The 19,575-nt window shown below is 36.8% G+C and overlaps 1 protein-coding gene across 1 annotated transcript in view; it reads left to right on the top strand.

The window, feature by feature from the left end:
- C6 (complement C6) overlaps positions 1-19,575 on the top strand; it is a 118,311-nt gene that overhangs the window by 85,703 nt on the left and 13,033 nt on the right. The window contains exons 10-15 of the mRNA XM_032135299.2: positions 9,080-9,246; positions 10,692-10,917; positions 11,798-11,969; positions 12,266-12,377; positions 15,896-16,028; positions 17,001-17,189. Of these exons, the coding sequence (XP_031991190.1) occupies positions 9,080-9,246; positions 10,692-10,917; positions 11,798-11,969; positions 12,266-12,377; positions 15,896-16,028; positions 17,001-17,189 (999 nt within the window). The remainder of the gene's footprint in view (positions 1-9,079; positions 9,247-10,691; positions 10,918-11,797; positions 11,970-12,265; positions 12,378-15,895; positions 16,029-17,000; positions 17,190-19,575) is intronic.

The following is a 19,575-nucleotide window of genomic DNA, read 5'->3' as shown; positions in this document are numbered from 1 at the left end:
GAACATGTCAGGTTTCATATGGCCTTAAGCATAAGTTCCTGTCCTTCTCTGCACAGCTAAACTTTATGCAGCCTCCTAAACAAGTCATGCTCTCTCCTATGCCTTGCCATTATAAATAACTCCTTCCTCTCTGTAAAATTCTGTTTCCTTATTTTGCTTGACTACTTAGAATAAAGGGAAGCAGAATCACAGACATTCCCAAATTTGAAGCTTACCTTCTCATGGAGAGGACAGACGAGAAACAAATAAAATATAATATTTACTATAATAATAAATAGATAATTTTAAATATAGTATCAGAACAGGTAGATGGTCTACATACACATGACTGTTATGCATAAGCAAAATGAGAAGAACTGGCTTGACAACTGCACATTCCTTATAGCAAAGAAGAAAAAGAGGGCACAAAGGCATATAGCATGCAAAGCAAATAATCTGGTAATATTAACCAAAATATAAATACAGATTCTATATCAGTTTATCACGTAGTAGAATAATTTAATAAGAATATGAGTTCAATAAATCAAGAACTCAGAGATAGACAGATTAAATACAAGAATTAATTAAAACAGATTTCAAAGCTAAGATACAAAAACAAACATTGAGAAACATAGTCATTATAATTATAAATAAATTATACAATGCAAGGACAAAATATAATTCTTTAAAAATAAAATTAATAAAATTAATCACATACAAGAAAGATATCAAGTAATCGCAACACGGAAAAACATTTAGATATTAAAGAAAATTTGATGGAAATGGAATGACAAATGTAATTTAATATGTGAAAATTAGTATCCGTGAAAAAGAGATCCCAGTAAATGAAATAGAAAAACTGTATTTTAAAAAATTGCTATATAAGAATATGTCTCTGAAATAAAGGAAGAATTTTTTCTTGATTATATACATTGGAAATATTGTTCAAATATGCAACTTCAAGACAAATTCTAGAAATACATTATTAAGTACTACTGGGAAAAAACTACTCAACTATAAAATCCATGCAACAAAGAGATGAATAAAAAACCAGTTGGAATAATTCAGATGTTCAAAGCTAAGATATTTTAATGGAACTTAACATAGCTTTCTGATGTGGTTTGGATTTGTATCCCCTCCCGTATCTCATTTCGAATTGTAATCCCCAATGTTGGAGGAGGGGTCTGGTGGGAGGTGACTGGATCATTGGGACAGACTTCCTCCCTGCTATTCTCTTGATAGTGAGTTCTTATGAGATCTGGTTGTTTAAAAGTATGCAGCACTTTCCCCTTCGCCCTCCTCCTACTACTCCAGTCATGCAGGACGTGACTCCTTCCTCTTCCCCTTCTGCCATGATTGCAAGTTTCCTGAGGCCTCCCCTGCCAAGCTTCCTGTACAGCCTGTGGAATGGTGACCCAATTAAACCTCTTTTCTTTATAAATTACCCAGTCTCAGGTAGTTCTTTATTGCAATGAAAGAATGAACTAATATACTCTCAAATTCCTATTTCTTCTAAGTGGTAAAAAGTATAAAATTGCCAGTGTAATGTAACCCAGCCGTCTGGGTTTCAGCTTTCAATTTTCAGTCAAACTCAGGATTCCCTCAGCTTTCTCCTTTGCTGCTTGTGAGGGATAATTTAAGAGCACGTGTATGTGTGTGCCTGTGTGTGTGGGGGGGTACGTGTGTGTGTACGCATGCACATGCATACGCATATGCATATGTGTTGGGGAAGGGTGGTCCGATAGTATCCTAGAGTCACAGGGAGAATGAGACCTTTGTTAGCATGTTTCTCTTTGCCTTGGCTAGCCTCATCTGATAGGTCATTTGCCTCCTCTGGTTCTCACAATTATGCACTGGCACCTATTGCCAATGTTGATGGTCCTGCCTTGGCTTTTGGTTACTAGACCCGTATCCTTTGAATCTTCCTCACAAAAAGGCCAGGCCATTTTTTGTCTACCACCCTTTCTCAAGACTTCCTCACCTTCTTCAGGCTTTAGAGAACCCCCGCCTGTTTTCTCTACATCACGGTGAAATGTGAGGGCCTTGAGACTACTAAGGAACTACTTGCTTGGGTGCCATGTTGGATACAAAAGATTCTCTACAAGGCTTGCCATTCCCATCCTACTACTTGAGAAGATTAAATGTACATGAGAGGACTTCAAAAAGTTCACAGGGAACTGGAAGTAAAAGATAAAAATAGAAAATACAAACTTTATTTATCAACATAAGTTTCATCAAGTTCAAGACACATTTGTTAGTGATGATGCCAGCCATTTAGTCCATCTGTAAGGAACTGAGGGTCCTAGGAATTTAACTGTGTCAATGCAATCTTCTTCACATTAATAACTGAAAAAAAGGGTGCCCTTTAAAGATATTTTTAAGATTAGAAAACAAAAAGAAGTCGGAGTCAAAGAAAGACTGTAAGGTGAATATCTAATAATTTCTCATCTAAAAAATTGCCCTTGTTTGATTAGAGGAATGAGTAGGAGCATCGTCACAGTAGAGAAGGTGCCTCTGGTAAAGCTTTCCTGGGCACTTTTCTGCTAAAAGTTTGGCTGTCTCAAAATACTCACTCTCATAAGAAGATGTTATTATTCTTTGACCCTCCAGAAAATCAACAAGCAAAATGCCTTGAGCATCCCACAAAACCATTTCCATGACCTTTGCTCTTGACTAGGTCATTTTTGCTTTGGCTGGCCCACTTCCACCTCTTGGTAGCCATTACTTTGATTGTGCTTTGTCTTCAGGACCATACTAGTAAATCCATTTTTCATCTCCTGTGTACATTTCTTTTTTAAAAGTGCTTGAGGATCTGATCCTACATGTTTAAAATTTTTATTGAAAGCTCTGCTCTTGTCTGCAGCTGATCTGGAGACAATAGTTTTGGCAGCTATTGAGTGGAAAGTTTGCTCATCTTTAATTTTTCAGTTATGATTGTGTAAACTGAACTAATTAAGATTTCTACAGTGTTGGCTCTTGTTCCCACTCTTAATCATCAGTCCTCTTCAATTAGGGCAGGAATAAGGTAAATTTTTTCCTCACAAATTCATGTAGATGGTCTACTGCTAGGAGTTTTCTCTTCAACATTATTTCTTCCCTTCCTACAATGAGTTATGAATCTGTAAACTGATTATTGCCTTGAAGTATTGTCCCCATAAACTTTTCCTAAGGCATCAGTGATTTCACCATTCTTCCACCCAAGCTTTACCATAAATTTGATGTTTGGTCTTACTTCTATTTTAGCAAATTTCAAGTTGCTCTGATAGGGACTCTTTTCAAACTGATGTCTTATCCCTCTTTGTGCCTCAAACTTGATCCTATTCAGCTATGTTATGATAAGTTAGCATGAGTTTATTTTTGCGCAAAAAAATTTGAAAGCCATGCATTGTTTTTTTCATAATACACATTTTCCATTAACTTATTGAAGAGCCTCTTACGAGCTTCTATCAAACTTCTACTTGTCAAACTATTATTTCCAAGATTTTCCCCAAAGTCTTAGGCCTGCACTAAGGAATCCATCAAGTCTATATTTTAGTTACCACATGTCCAATATTCCCCCATTCTCCCAGCTGCTCAAAATCTTTTCTACTTTTGAGAAGGAAAATGGCTATTGTATACATTTTTTATCATTCTGTGGTTGATGTTGTAAATTCTGTGATTCTGAATCCTAAAATGTTTGGCTCTTGATATTTTAGTTCAAGCATTAAGAACTCAAGAATTCTTTTTCTCTCTCAAGAGCCGGGCCCTTGACATTAAAAACAGTAGCCTTCAAATCTATGATTTTTGCTAGATTTATAAAAGTATACTTGAGATCTCGAAAGACAAAATTTCACTCTTTTTCTCTCTTGACTCTCTCCAGCCTGAGGCTGTATATATAGAAAGCCCATGATTCAGCTTCAATTATGAGGGAAATAATAGAGATAAAGAAAATATAAAAACACATAAAAAATAATATTAAAACATTAATCCAACAGATAAATATAGAGCCCAGGAGTAAAGAAACAGTGAGCAAAGATGAAGCAACGAGAACTGGATTCATTTACTGTATAAAACTAAGACTAAACAACAAGGGGAATAATTATTGTGTTTTTCTGCATTGCTTAAGTGTTTAATATGCTAAAGATGTAATAGCTATTTTGAAGTAACAAAATCTTGAAATTGTAATTTTTAGCAGATAGTCCAAGAAATCTTACCTGATTACCATCTCTATTGTTGTTCATAATTAAGGTTAGGTGCCCTCCTAGACGTACTCACTGCAACCTGCATTCACAACATCACAGCATTCATCACACTGTATTATGTTTACTTTCTATTTCCTCCACAGTATGCAAAGTCAGGACAGTAACATGGTCTTTATATCCTCAATACTTCGTACCATGTTTAGCATATTATAAATGTTTAATAGATGTGTTCATTGAACACAAGAATGCTTGCAAGAATAAATGAATGGGTAATTAACATTTATTGAACTCTTGCTATGCTCCAGGCACTGTCCTAAGTGTTTTGTGTGTGTTAACTTCTAATTCTCACAACAACTCCATGAGACTGGTACAATTATTACCCCCATTTTACAGATGAGGAAACAGAGGCATAGAGAGGAAAAGAATGAATGTGTAAATGAATAAATGAGTATTTCTATTTAGCTTGAGCATCAATTTGTGAAATAAAGCTGAGAAGGTAGGTTTGGTCCATATAAAACAGGGCTTGTATGCCTTACTAAAAAAATTAGACTTAATCCTATTAAATATTGTCACTATCCCACATATGATCTACAGAATGTTAATAGGTGCTACATGTGAAAAGGGAGTTCCATCTTTAAATTGAAAAACTTCGAGTGTAACAGTGTTTAAGAGAAATTCTCAGCTTTTAAAATTATAAAGAACATTGTAATTTTTTAAGAAGCTGATATGCTATGCAGTTTTCCCCTAAAATACCTTGCCAAGAAATTCACAGACTTACTATTGAGCAGAACACTTTCCTGGATTGATTCAGTGGGAAAGCAGTAAAAATTATTAAGTAGGAAAGTAAAATGTTATTTATAGAAATTATTTCTTGCTGTGATGTATTAAGTTCATTGCATATCAACTAAATTTTCAGGCTAGACTATATTCAAGTGTTGGCTCCACTGTTGATTGGCTATGTAATCAACATCAAGAGTTTGATCTTTCTTCTTGTAAGTAAAATAAAAATAATAATAGTATTTACTTATGCTTATTGTGAGAATTAAATAAACAATCCATATAAATTGATGAGGACAAAGCCTAGGCTATACTAAATATTCAATTCGTGTCTGCTATAATTATTTTGTAGTTGCACAAGTGACATGTAGTAAAGACATATAATATAGGAAAATTGTAGTTGAGATTGTAAAATAAGCAAAAATATAGAATAAGCACTTCACAAAAGAACATATTTTAAAAAGCAATAAACATGAAAAGATGATAAAGATGACTGGCAATCAAAAGGATAAAATTAAAATCATAAAATACCACCTCATGCAAATGGTGAAAAAATTTGAATTAACAAGTATCAGCAGCAGAACTTCACAACCTGTCATACACTGCTGGTGGGAGTATAAATGGGTAATATCATTTTGGAAACTATTTGGCAATATCTACCAAAGTGAAACATAAGTGCACACACACATATTTATGACTTAGGAACTCTACTAATAGGTATGCACCAACAAAAATATGCACAAACATGGAGCAAAAATAAGAAAAGCCGCATTGTTCATTTATTGGATACAACTCAAATGTCTATCAAGAGTAAAATGAACAAATTATGATATGAATTAACTACTACTACAAACAAGATAGATGAATGTCACAAACATAAAACTCAGCAAAAGAAACCAGGCACAAAACAGTATATGTTTTATAACCTTACATATAAAGTTAAAAATATGCAAAGCTAATCTATAGCAATAATAATACAATTGGTGTTTGCATTTGGGAATGGAATAATGACTGGATAAAAGCATGAAGGAGGCTTTTGGGTGTTGCTAGAGTTCTATTTCTAGGAGCAGGCAGTGATTTTATGGGTGTGCTCACTTTTTACAAATTAATTGAGCTGTATGCTTAATGATTTTACTTCAGTATAAAAATTTACTAAAAATATGAGAAAATACTAGACTGGAATCAGGGCAACTTAGGAAACTGAGTTAATGTAGAGGAATTGACGTGAGAAAATATCAAATATGGACCCCAGTTTTCAGCCTGTAGGAACAAGAGGATATTGCAAAGTTAAGAGACTATTGCAATAGGCTCCAAACTGGTTTTTCAATTACCCATTGCTACCCAGATGACACAATACTGCTAATATTCCTGAATCATTTTAAATCCCCACCTCAAAACCTTGCATTGTTTCTAGGGAATGCAATTGTTTCTAAACCTGAGGAATGAAGTCTAATTTCCTTGACTTTACATCCAGACTCTCTCCGTTCTGCTGTTCTTCCCCCTCCCTGGACCTTCTACTTCAACTCAAACTGATGCCTATATGTGCTGTCTCCAGAGCATGGCACATCTGCCCTGACTCCAGGTCCTTGCCCATGGTGTGCCCATGGCTTAGAAGGCCATTGTCTCCCTAATATTAGGGCCATGATCTCCCTAATAGGTCTCACCTTTCCTTCCAGGAACATGTCAGTCTTCCTTCAGAGTGCCATCCTCCCTAATTGCCAAAGATGACAGAATTATTTCATTTTCCTAACTCGGTAATTGTTCATTGTTTTTACCATTGAGTAATACTCAGCAAAAACTCTTTTATTGGTCTTTTTAATTTCCTTTCTTTTCTTCCATTTTCCCTCCCTCCCCCCTTTCTACCTTCCTTCCTTTCTTCTTTTCCATCCTTGTTTATTTCTGCATAGTCTTGCTAGCATATTTATATAGCTATTCCATATACTCACTGAGAGTCTGAGTTCTTAACACGATATTTTATATTTATCTGGGCCTGACATACAGAAGATTCTCAACAAATGTTTATTGATGACAATTTGCCTAAAGTCAAAGACACAGACACATTGAAGAGCAAAACACATACAAGAACATAGATTTGCCTGTTTCTAACCCTGAGCTATTTCAATTAAATCATTGGACTTCAGACTTCTCAAATCTATAATTATATCATTAAAATTTTTTGAGCATATATCACTAATATATATATGTTTACAAAAGAATTGTATAAATGTATTATTCAAAAATGTGCATTAAAATATGCAAATGTAAAAAATGGAAATTGTTTTTTAAATAGCATATATGAAACAAACAGAACTTTTCTCTTCCTCATAGTAGTGGCTGCACACACTTAAAAACAAAGTTCAGGCCGGGCGCAGTGGCTCACGCCTGTAATCCCAGCACTTTGGGAGACCAGGGCGGGCAGATCACAAGATTAGGAGACCAAGACCATCCTGGCCAACATGGTGAAACCCCGTCTCTACTAAAAATACGAAAATTAGCTGGGCCTGGTGTCCAATGCCTGTAATCCCATCTACTCGGGAGGCTGAGGCAGGAGAATCACTTGAACCCAGGAGGCAGAGGCTGCAGTGAGCTAAGATCGCGCCAATGCACTCCAGCCTTCCAGCCTGAGCGACAGAGCGAGACCTCTGTCTCAAAGAAAAAAAACAAAAAAAACAAAAAAAAACAAAAAAAACAAAGTTCATTGATAAATCCATATATTAAAAAAGTTTCTTGCAATTTTTGACATGCTTTTGGTCAGCTTTGGTGTTCATCTTATGACGTGGCTTCTGAGAAGACTGTATAAGTAGAAATATTCATTCTGTCTTTTACTAGTTTTTTTTCTTTTGTTTGCATTATTGGCATTATCTTCAATCTGCATTTTCTTTCTGGAATCTTTTTAAGGCACTTGTTCACTTGTAAGAGTAAGCTAATGGAACAGTAAACAGAGTTACTCTTTCTTCAGGAACCCATGCCCCTCACAGGTAACCTTTACCAGTGTCAATCCATTTATGAAATACATGGTATCAATCTAAATATGAAATAACATGACAAAGCCACTGTCAGTCTGTACATGATATATTGGCAAACTCTAATTTGGCTTCTACTTTTCTATGAAAAATAAATACAAAAACCTCTAAAATTTTCATTGTATATCTTTGTATTGTTACGCCTTATACCTGTGTTTTGTTATGCACTTCACTCTAAAAGCAGCCATACTACTTTCTTCATGGGAAGACAATTTCATGCATTTCCTAATCATTCTAGACTATCTTAATATAGAATTTCTAAACAGTGGGGGAATAGCTAATTCTTACTGATAAACACCAAATTAATGCCACTAACTATCACTCCTATCACTAGCCTTCTTTTTATTTGCTACTATTTCTTACGGCAATTCCTTATTACTCAGTCTCTATCCCTGTTAGTTAAAGTTACCATTTGGTTAGTGGAAATTGTCATGGAAATTTGTATGAAAGAGTTGTGCTATATATTTTAACAGTAAATCTCATTGTGTCTAAAGAAACATTGCGCCAACTCTTAACCTGATGGGTTTTTTTTCTGTGTTAGTTGTGCTTTCACCTCTGTCTTTAAATATAAAATCATTCCATCATTTTTTCCCCGTAATTGGAAGTTTCACCATGACAGTCAATTGACTGGCTATCAGAAGTCATGTGACTTATCTTAGTCTGGGCACCCAAAACATATGCTAACATCAATCAGAAGCAGGGCGGTTGCCATTAAAGAGTAAGGTGCAGAGTAGTCAAGGACTGGGCTGTATTTGCATCCTAGTCCTGTCTCTTAGTAACCATGTGTTCCAGGACAAATTACTTTCGGCTTCAATGTTTATAATAACACCTACTTCTCAGGGTTGTCATGAGAATTATATAAGATGTGTGTAAAGTGCCTGGCATCTACCAGATGCTTAATAAATGGTAGCTGTTAGTACTGTTATTATTATTTCTATTATTAAACTCCCTACAGAGAGGAGGAGTGTTCTCTTGCTTTTTCACTTAGCTTACTTAATGGAGCTACATACTGTACCATCTACTTCTCCCTTCTGTACAAATAGGCTGTTGTTTTTTTTTTTTTTAGAATAGGAATTTGCAGTAAAATTAAATGGAGATGTTTATTGAAACACCTTGCAGGTTCATTTATACAGGGAGCAGAGAAATCCATATCCCTGATTCGAGGTGGAAGGAGTGAATATGCAGCAGCTTTGGCATGGGAAAAAGGGAGCTCTGGTCTGGAGGAGAAGACATTTTCTGAGTGGTTAGAATCAGTGAAGGAAAATCCTGCTGTGATTGACTTTGAGGTAAGAGTAAAAATTATTCCAGGTAAGAGATCTAAAGTAGTTCTCTAGCAGTCCAAATTGCACATCACACAATTTATTTTCCATTTTCTTCTCAGACAATGAAAGAAATGCTTTTCTTTAGTATTCATGCACAATGTGCCTTTTCTTAAATGTTAAATTGCATGTCTAATGCTTTTGCTATTCAAACAAGCATTCAACAGTACAGTATTTAGAATTCCTAGCATGCAAGAAACACCAGGAAATGGAACTTAGTGAATAAAAATGCTCAAACTTGCCTTGAGTAGTACTTTTTATTTTTTCATGTATACAATAAATCTGGTTTTTGTGTTCTTCTTGCAACTCTTTATTTGATGAATACTCCTAAGTCTTCATTTGTAGCTCTGTGAGATAAATGAGATTTTAGATCCATTTGACTTCCTGTTTCTATTACTATTGATTGAATTTACCAGTTTTGTATTTGTTGTAATTACATTAAAAGGTGATATTTATTATTTATGGACTACTTTACCCACGTATCAGCCATATGCCGTTTAGAACCTGTTTTCCCCCAAACATATCCATATTTTTAAAAGGCCTCCAAAGAAGCTATTATGTTCATTTCATTTAAATGAAGATAAAAGATTTCAATCATTATGAAAATAGAATCATTTGCATGCAGCATGAAGATGTATTGAGCTCTACAAGTTATGGGAGAAAAATGAGACCCAGCTGCCCCTCCGGGTACTTCCAAGTCATATTGCACTAGATGGTTATTTCTTTGAGGTTTTATGAAGTTAATAAAATGAGCACTGATTTATCATTAGCCTATTATTTGTTACTGTAATTCTTCCATTCACCCTACTGGCAAGTTTATTTCTTCATTTTCTCCCACTCGACATTTTCTCATCTAACTCCAACAAAAGCCAAAACGGTCCCTGGAAAAAAAGAACATGGAAAGCTTCTCTTACCCTCTCTAAATTTTTTGCTGCTTGAATCAAATTTAATGAGGTTTCAGCAGAGCAGTAAAGAGTTGCCTAACTCCGGAGCTTGCAGTGAGCCGAGATTGCGCCACTGCACTCCACCTGGGCGACAGAGCAAGACTCCGTCTCAAAAAAAAAAAAAAAAAAAAAGAGTTGCCTAACTCTTGGTCACCTATCTCAGTGCTTTGATGCATGCATAGAATACTTAATAAATAACGTGACATATAACCAAGTAAGCAACACCTCCCATGTGGCTTCCTTCACAGTAAAATTCTAGGGAAGGTAAGTGCCGTATACATTACACCTGTCCACAGGTAGAAGGCTTTTGCCTACTGGTTCAACAGGTGCAATACTATATTCTGCAATAATCCCTTTGAAGTGTAGAATTTTCAGGCTTTCCCTCTCATTTCATGAAAGCTGGGCAGTAACAGCAACCTATTACCAAAGGGGATGTGACTGGACCTCCTCTCTCCCATTTGCTCCTAGCTTGCCCCCATCACGGACTTGGTAAGAAACATCCCCTGTGCAGTGACAAAACGGAACAACCTCAGGAAAGCTTTCCAAGAGTATGCAGCCAAGTTCGATCCTTGCCAGTGTGCTCCATGCCCTAATAATGGCCGACCCACCCTCTCAGGGACTGAATGTCTGTGTGTATGTCAGAGTGGCACCTATGGTGAGAACTGTGAGAGACGGTCTCCAGATTATAAATCCAGTAAGTATCAGGAATCTGTTGTGAGGTAGATAAGTTTTCCCCTCCAAAGAGTATTCTAAGTTGGTCAATTAAAAAGAAACAAAACTTCTATTAGCAGCCTCCACCTTGTACAGGCTCAGAGGGAAGATAAACCTGCAAAAAGTGTGAGTCTCAGCTGTAACCTACCAATTATGTGACCTTGGGAAAGTTACCCAGTTTCCCTATGCCTCAATCAAATGAGGATAACACCAGTATCTATCTAAGGAATATGAATATATTATATATGTATTTATATATCAAGAATACATGTACAATGCTCATAACATAAAAAATCAAACATAACATCAAATAAAATATACGATTCTGATATTATAAGCCTCTTATGTATTGTAATATAGAAGGAGGATGGCTTTGTAATAAAAAATAAATTAAGCCACAACCAAAGTTTTCATACAGGACTAAGTAATGTTCATAGTTACCTCAAATTCTGCTTAGAAACAGGGTAAGGCATGGGAGTAAGAATGTATCCTACTACCTTTAAAAATGTAATTTAATATGCATTCCGTTAAGAAGATGTTTATGTTTATACATATATGAGTGCACATTTTTAAAAGGCCTCCAAAGCCAAGAATACAGAGGCTTGTTAACAGTTGAAAATAATTCATAATGATTGCCATTTGTTGCCATTTTATTTAGGCTTATGGGAACAAAGTCTAAAGGGAAATCAGGCAATGTATCAGGCCTCTTGCACAGGTAATTTCTTTTAATCCTTAGAAGAACCCTATCATATCCCACAAAGGAAGTTACTCAGCAAAAAAGTGAGGAAACCAGGTTGGCCTCGCTTCCAAACCCAAATTCAGCTGCGCCATGATCCACGGGAGTGAGTCTTCCTGTGTTCCAGATGCAGTAGATGGACACTGGGGTTGCTGGTCTTCCTGGAGTACCTGTGATGCTACTTATAAGAGATCGAGAACCCGAGAATGCAATAATCCTGCCCCCCAACAAGGAGGGAAACGCTGTGAGGGGGAGAAGCGACAAGAGGAAGACTGCACATTTTCAATCATGGAAAACAAGTAAGGCCGGGTTAGGGAAAAGAATGGGTCATTTTGCCCTAACTCTCAACAACATTGAGAGTTCAAATCGTTATTAGTCTACTGCTAAGTAAAGAAATGATTAGAACTTTACCTATGCCAACACAGAATATTAATGAGCCACTGGGTCTACTGCTGTGCCTTTTTCTGTGTGTAATGTTTTCTATTTAATACATATATGTATGCAATGTGTACATATGTATACACATAAGCATATACACACATGTAAATGTGTGTACATACATACATATACACGCATATTTATGTTTCTCTTTTAGTGGACAACCATGTATCAATGATGACGAAGAAATGAAAGAGGTCGATCTTCCTGAGATGGAAGCAGATTCCGGGTGTCCTCAGCCAGTTCCTCCAGAAAATGGATTTATCCGGGTCAGCATCCTAAACCTCACTTTTGGTTTGTAGTTTTAAAAACCTCGAGAAGTATAGCTTGTCTTTTAATTAGAGTTACTGTTTTCCTATTCGAATAACCTCCTGTTGACTTTCAAAGTACAAAATAATATTTAGAAACACTTTGCCACTCTTTCATCTTGAAGTTCCTAGAGATGTCTTCATAGCCAGTTGTTAGGCTAAAGGATAGCAGATTACTTGGGTTTCTTGGAAAGATAATAGAACTTCAGTATAATATGAGATTGTATGACTTGTGAGAATTTGCAAGTAAGATCTGGCTATTTCAGAGTCTGAGCAAACTGACACCCTTACCTAAGGAATGTTTAGAGAAACACACTAGACTGGCTATAATCATGGAGGTGTTTATTCTGTATTGTTTTATCAGGTTAGAAACCTGTAGAACTCTTAAGCAGTCAAAACCATTTTCACATACCTTTAAGTTTCAACTTTTTTTTACTAAGCCACAATATGTTTCTACGATTTTTTTAAAAGCTGAATACTTTTTGTCAGACAGATCTATGCCTTTAGACATAAATTTTTCAGGTGATACATGATATATAAAAGTGATCACAGAAGGCATGCTCCCTATTTCATTTTATGTTTCTTAAACTTAGTAATATCTTTACATTAATCTTTGCCCAACTGTATCACACTTATGATAAAAGATCAACAACACTCAATTCTCTAAGGCCAGCAAATAGTTTTATTCATGGAGTGTAGTCTGGGCTAATATATCTTCCATATTCACTTATCTTCTGCCCATGCATAAGGACCATACCTTAAAGTTTATAGGGAGGAAATATTTCAGAGGAAGGTAATTTTAATTAGTCTTTACTCTAGAAAATAGGTTCTCAAACTCAACGATGCGCCAAAGGACCTGTTAAAACACAGATCATTGGGTCTCACTCCTCGAGTTTCTGATCCAGAAGGTTTTGGGAAGGGCTCAGAAATATCCATTGCCAATACATTCCTAGGTAATATGGATGCGGCTGGTTTAGGAGCCACACTTTGGGAACCAATTCTCTTGAACAAGAGCCATCAATCTATGGCCCAAAGGCCAAATTTGACCTGCCACTTAAAAAAAATAAAGTTTTATTTTTATTGGAACACAACCACATTCATATGTTTACATATCATCTATGGCTATTTTCATACAATAATGGCAGAGGTCAGTAATTTCAACAGACGCCATATGGCCTACATATGACTATCCAGGCCACTTATAGAAAAAGCTTGCTGGCCCCTACCCTAGGCCATTATCCTTAAAATCACATATTGGCAGATCCAGATACCAAAATAACTTTTAATCTATTTCTTCTGACTGCATACAAAGACCATTAAAATTATTGACATTCTCATTTTAAAAACACACAAAGGCTTTCAACAGTGATGCATTATTCTTCTAACTCATTTTATAAGGTTAGATTATATATTCCCATTTTCATGGATAAATTCATTTCTTATTTTATTTTGCTCTTTACTAAAGGCCTGGTCTCTGTCTGGCAATAGTTTTTACTCAAATATAATAAAATTTTATTTTTTCCTAATAGGCATCTTCTGGAATTTCTAGTGGCAAAATGCCCCTTGTATAGATTCAAATAGAGGCAGATATGCCTAATTCCAGGCTACAGCAATGATGTTATCGCACACAAGTGTATTTATTTAATGAGTAACAGACAAGTCCAACCTCTGTAGGCAAGTGACAGGGACTTTTGGCAAGGTTTTTTGTTTAGTCAGTCTACTAGATGTACTTCCCTAAGTTTGATTATTGCAACATACACTTATATGTTACAGATTCATAAGAAACAAGAAATACAAACAAAAGTTTAAGGCAATAAGTTCTTTCAGAAGAAATGCAAGAAAAAATGTGCAGCCTTTGAACAAAACATCCAAATCATTAGTCCATTTCCCTTGGAAACAAAGCCGTATCAGTAATAACCAACAGTAGGATGGTAGTTTTTGTATCCAGAAAATTAAGAATCTTCTAGGAGACAAGTTTAACCATATGGCCAAGTAACAACATAAGCTGACAATTAAGCTTTCACCACTCTCAAAGTTCCCAACTTCAATTCTCAGAGAACAACTGCTTAGTCAATTCTTGGTACTCTTGCCCCTCTCAGTAAAGGAAAATTGTATTGCATTACTAGCTCCTTAAGAAGGATAATGTTTTGTATTCTTTCAGCAAAGAATTAAGGCCTGTGTAAAGATTTATGAGACAGAGGTCTGGTTGTGGAGTTGCCACTAAAGGATCAGGGGTGGGGCTGATAAACATTATAAAAATAGAGCTTTGCATGAGTTTCCCTCAGAACTGAAAGGACGTTGTACCTCATGATACTAGGGAAATCAAAGATTTTTGCAAAGGATGTTCTATTTGAGCTGGGTCTTGAGAGAAGGGAAGAGAGAAGGTGTTGAGGATACAAGAAACAGCCAAGTGGAGACATGGAGGCATGAAAAAGAAGTTTATGTTCAAAGAATGGCAAAGTTTTGTTTTGCTAGAGTATAGGTTTTATGGGAGGAAATGGCAGGAGGTGAGGGTGGTAAAGTAACTTAAAATAAATATTCCAAACTAAGAAGTGTAAGACCCACTTTACCTTGAAAATTGTAGTGAACCACCCCCACCCCCCAGCAACATGATAGTAGTTGTACAATCCATTAATTGGGAAAATATATAATGACCAATGGGTTACTAGGAATTGAGTAACATTTTTAAATGATCTGCACTCAGTCACAATAGCAACTGCATATGTTTGCATTATATGTAAGATATATTATTTATTCAGTTTATAGTCACTACATGGTGAGTATATGGTTTTTCTATTCTAGCAATAGTAGGACATCCCATATATAAAGTTTTTTGGTTTCTTCTATTTTTTTTTTTTTTCTGTTTTGGGTTTTGTTTGTTTTTTGGTTTTTGTTTTGAGACAGGATTTCACTCTGTTGCCCACGCTGAAGTACAATGGAACAATCACGGCTCACCACAGCGTCAACCTTCTGAGCTCAAGCAGTCCTCCCATTTCAGCCTCCCAAGTAGCTGGAACCACAGGCCATGACACCAATTCTGGCTACTTTTTTGTATTTTTATGGAGACAGGGTTTTGCCATGTTGTCCCAGCTGGTCTCGAACTCCTGGACTCAAGTGATCCACCTGCCTCAGCCTCTCAAAGTGTTGGGATTATAGTCATGAGCCACCATTCCCAGCAGGGGAGCAAGTTTTCAAGTTAAAAAAACAAACAAACAAAACCCTAATCAATTTAGGGAGATGGATTAGAAGAGTGACCAGTTATAAAGTTGCCCTAGTAAGAAACAATAAATATCATGAAGAAAAACAATGATGGCAACAGGAAGCAGAGAACTTTAGCAGGTTTTTAGAAGTAGAAATTGAGAGGACTTGGTGACTGAGTAGATCCAGAAGTGAAGGATAGAAAGTATCAGTGTGAGTCTAAAGAGTTTAGAGAGTGTTATTCATAGCATTAATAATTTCTGGTTTCTGCTTTAATTAAGAATGAAAAGAAACTATACTCGGTTGGAGAAGATGTTGAAATTTCATGCCTTACTGGCTTTGAAACTGTTGGATACCAGTACTTCAGATGCTTACCAGACGGGACCTGGAGACAAGGGGATGTGGAATGCCAACGTGAGAACTGGGCGAACAGTTTTGCTTGATTACTTTACAGAATGAATATGCCCAATATAAAAACAGTAAAATCACATCCTTAGATCAATACATTTTACTAGTTTTTAGTAACTCTGGTGAAAGATTTTGTGAAGCAGAAAATAAATAGAAGGGCTCATTTGCTAAAACTGGATTTCCAGATATCTCCATATTTCAGTGTTCCTGCTCCTACCTATTACTGTCACACACACAGGACTGTGAAGTATGCACTTCAAAAGAAATCCAGGAAGTCTGCAAGCTGTATCTAACTACAGACATCTGCCTTGCCGAATGTTCAAATTGACACAAAATGCTGAGTCTCAAGAAGATGATATTTACACTCTTTATGTATCAGAAATGGGAATTTGTGTAAGATGGGATTTTGTGTAAGATGTAGTTTTCACCAAGACACTACTCCTTGGCGCATGTTCACATTCTTTGCTGAGAAAGAGTGAATGAGCTTTAGGCTCTGCACATATCTGTGCTAGAGTAAAGTAAAAAACAAGATTCAAATAAGGCTTGAATGGGACTCCAAAGACTTATTGTGGGAGACCATGAAGCAGAGTTGAGATCAGTGTCAATTAGAATGCCCATCACTCTGCATCAGTCACAGCGTGGTAACTTCCATTTGGAGAAATCCACTAGGGATAAGAAAAAAGAAAGTGTTTCTTGAAAGGAAAAGGTCCCAATGATTTCATAAAAGTTAGATGTGTCTGGAACCAGTTCTTTAGCAAGGGAACCTCAGATAATGAAACTAAAGGGAATTTTTCAATGAAGGGTCTGAGGGAAAGCCCGGGATTCTTATCCCCCAGGTTTTCTGATCAAAAGGAGGCACCAAAGTTGAACAGATGCAGTAAATCTCATCAAAATCACCTCTTTGGTTGCATAAAATTTGCCTAAATTTGTTGTTTATTCTGCTCCACTAAACACATACGAAATATTGCTCTCTTGCAGGGACAGAGTGCATCAAGCCAGTTGTGCAGGAAGTCCTGACAATTACACCATTTCAGAGATTGTATAGAATTGGTGAATCCATTGAGCTAACTTGCCCTAAAGGCTTTGTTATTGCTGGGCCATCAAGGTACACATGCCAGGGGAATTCCTGGACACCACCCATTTCAAACTCTCTCACCTGTGAAAAAGGTGAGTAGCAGCTCAGTGTTCTGGGGTCTGATAGGTGGTGCACCCTGAGATTGGTAGTATAGCCTCTACAGCCATTCTATTTCTTAAGCACTGAGAGGCTAAAAAAGAAGCAAGTTCAGACAGTGTGGGTCAAACAGGAACTATGCAATAGCTCTGCTAATTCCCTAAGCTCATTGCCATCCTGCCTCCTTTATTCTCTTCTGGGCTTTTATAACGTGTGAAAGAAAGGGAGAAAGTTAACCTTTTGAATAACCTTAAATAAAATTATCAGTAAAGCGATCTCATGGAAATTAGTGACAACTTCAGGTAAGTATTGTGTCTTGGTTTCACTAGACTCCTGATCATAATAATAAATTACAAGGAACGTAAGTGTCAGTGGAATGAATGTATGTGGAAGCCATAGACTTCAGAAAGTTAGGATCTTTTAGGCACCATAGGCAGTATCCTCATAAGGGCATATGCATGCATGTGCACACACGTGCCCTTAGATTAGAAATTAAAATTATAATCCAAACTGAGAAATACAAAATGTTCCAAAGCTAGATAAAGGAAATACATAGCCTATTTCATATACTTTCTCTCCAATAATATTGACAGAAAGACCAATAAGGGGAGTCACAGAAAGAGAAAGACAATCATAAATAAAACCCGACACTGTGAGGTAAAGACACTTTCAGGCAGGGAAACATTATTAATTCTTTCAATGTGAAAAAGTTCTGCTTCATGAAGATGTGAGATGCTACACAGTTACTTTTTTCTTTCCCCCCAGACCTGAACTCCTCCTTTTTAGCCCTTCAGAGGATCCTCTTGCCCTGAGCACTTTACAGACTGGAGTATTGTTGCTCCTGTGCTGGGAGGTGTGGGCAGCTGAGTCCCAGCACTGCTTCAACCTGAGGCTGACTGGAAGAGCAGATTCCTTGCATAAGATCATTGACAATTTCAAACCTGTAGTGATAGAGCAAGGCTCTGTGCCACTTGAAAACGGAATTGATTCGTTTTGGAAACAATGTATACCTTGCTGCTCCTCCCAGGCCTATGTGTAGAATTACAAAGGGCAAAGAGGCATAGGTAAACAATATCACCACAATGTAAACCATAGTAGCTAAAGCCTTACCGGAAGGATAGGTCTCCAGGTTCATGAGAGTTCCGGGCCAAGTTTCACCAGATAGAATGGCGGTAATAGAAGGAAATGAAAACAACTGTGAATAAGAAACCTGGGAATTTTTTACATCTTTATTTTTGCTTCTAACATGAGCCACCTTTCCTTATCAAACCTTCTACTTGATAAGCTAAGAGGAGGAAGAGTGAGCTGAGCCTCCAGTCTTGCCTTGACAATTAACTTCCTCACCAGGTCATTTTGGTTCTGGGGATGCCTGAATAGTCAGATCCGGATCAAAAAAATGTGTTTCATTCGATAGACTGAGGAGTTCAGCTTCAGGTCCAGGTTCTCTAGGTGGGCCTCAACATGAGCAAAGAAACCAAGGTTCCCTCTTCCATAAATACACCCCCAGTGTCACTCCCTCTATTTTCATCCCCCTCCCTCGCCGACATGCTATTCAGTTCCTCATCTTGGTTCAAGTGTAATTTCCTTATGAATCCTTCCTTAATCTTCCCAGTTGGAGTCTTTATAGTATGTGGTCTCCTGAAACCATGTTCCCTTTCTTCAGAATACTTGTCTCAGCCCTTAATTCTAAATCCATTATTATAATTATTTGATTAACATCTGTTTTCTCTTTCTTTTCTCCTCTCCTTTCCTCTCCTCTCCTCCACCTTCTTCCTTCCATCCTTCCTTTCTTTTTCTTTTCCCATCATAATGTCCTAGTGCCTAGAATGTCATGCAGGGATTAATACCTACATTTAGGAGCTGCATTTCTCCATTGATTCTTGTAAGAAAATCTGACTTTCAAGCCATTCACATCCATATTGCTAAATCTAATGGATTTTTTTTTTTCCTTATCTTCTTTGGCCTCTCAGCAGCCTTCAGCAATGTTGACCCTCTGTACATATGTTCTTTCCTTGGCTTCATATTCTTGTTTAGCTCCGACATTTCTGGCTGTTGCCCTCTATTTTTGGTAGGCTCCTGCCAGTGCTTGGACATTAATCACTGGAGTTTCCCAAGTTTTGGATCTGTCCCCTCGCCTCACACTGCACTTTCCTACTGAAGAATCTTACCCACACGCATAGCTTCAGTGACTCCCCCATAGACTAATAACAGATTTAAATCTTTAGCACAGACTTCGCCACTGAGATTTAGACACGAATATCTAAATTCCTATATATCTACGTTTTTCGGATGTCTTAAAGATACCATAAATTCAACATCTACAGAGGGGAACTCTTAATTCATCACCCTTCCTTCCTAAAACTAAGCATTTTCTAATATTTT

Source organism: Hylobates moloch, unplaced genomic scaffold, assembly GCF_009828535.3.
Source record: "Hylobates moloch isolate HMO894 unplaced genomic scaffold, HMol_V3 SCAFFOLD_17, whole genome shotgun sequence".
NCBI lineage: Eukaryota > Metazoa > Chordata > Mammalia > Primates > Hylobatidae > Hylobates > Hylobates moloch.
This window is presented reverse-complemented; position numbering and strand designations above follow the sequence as displayed.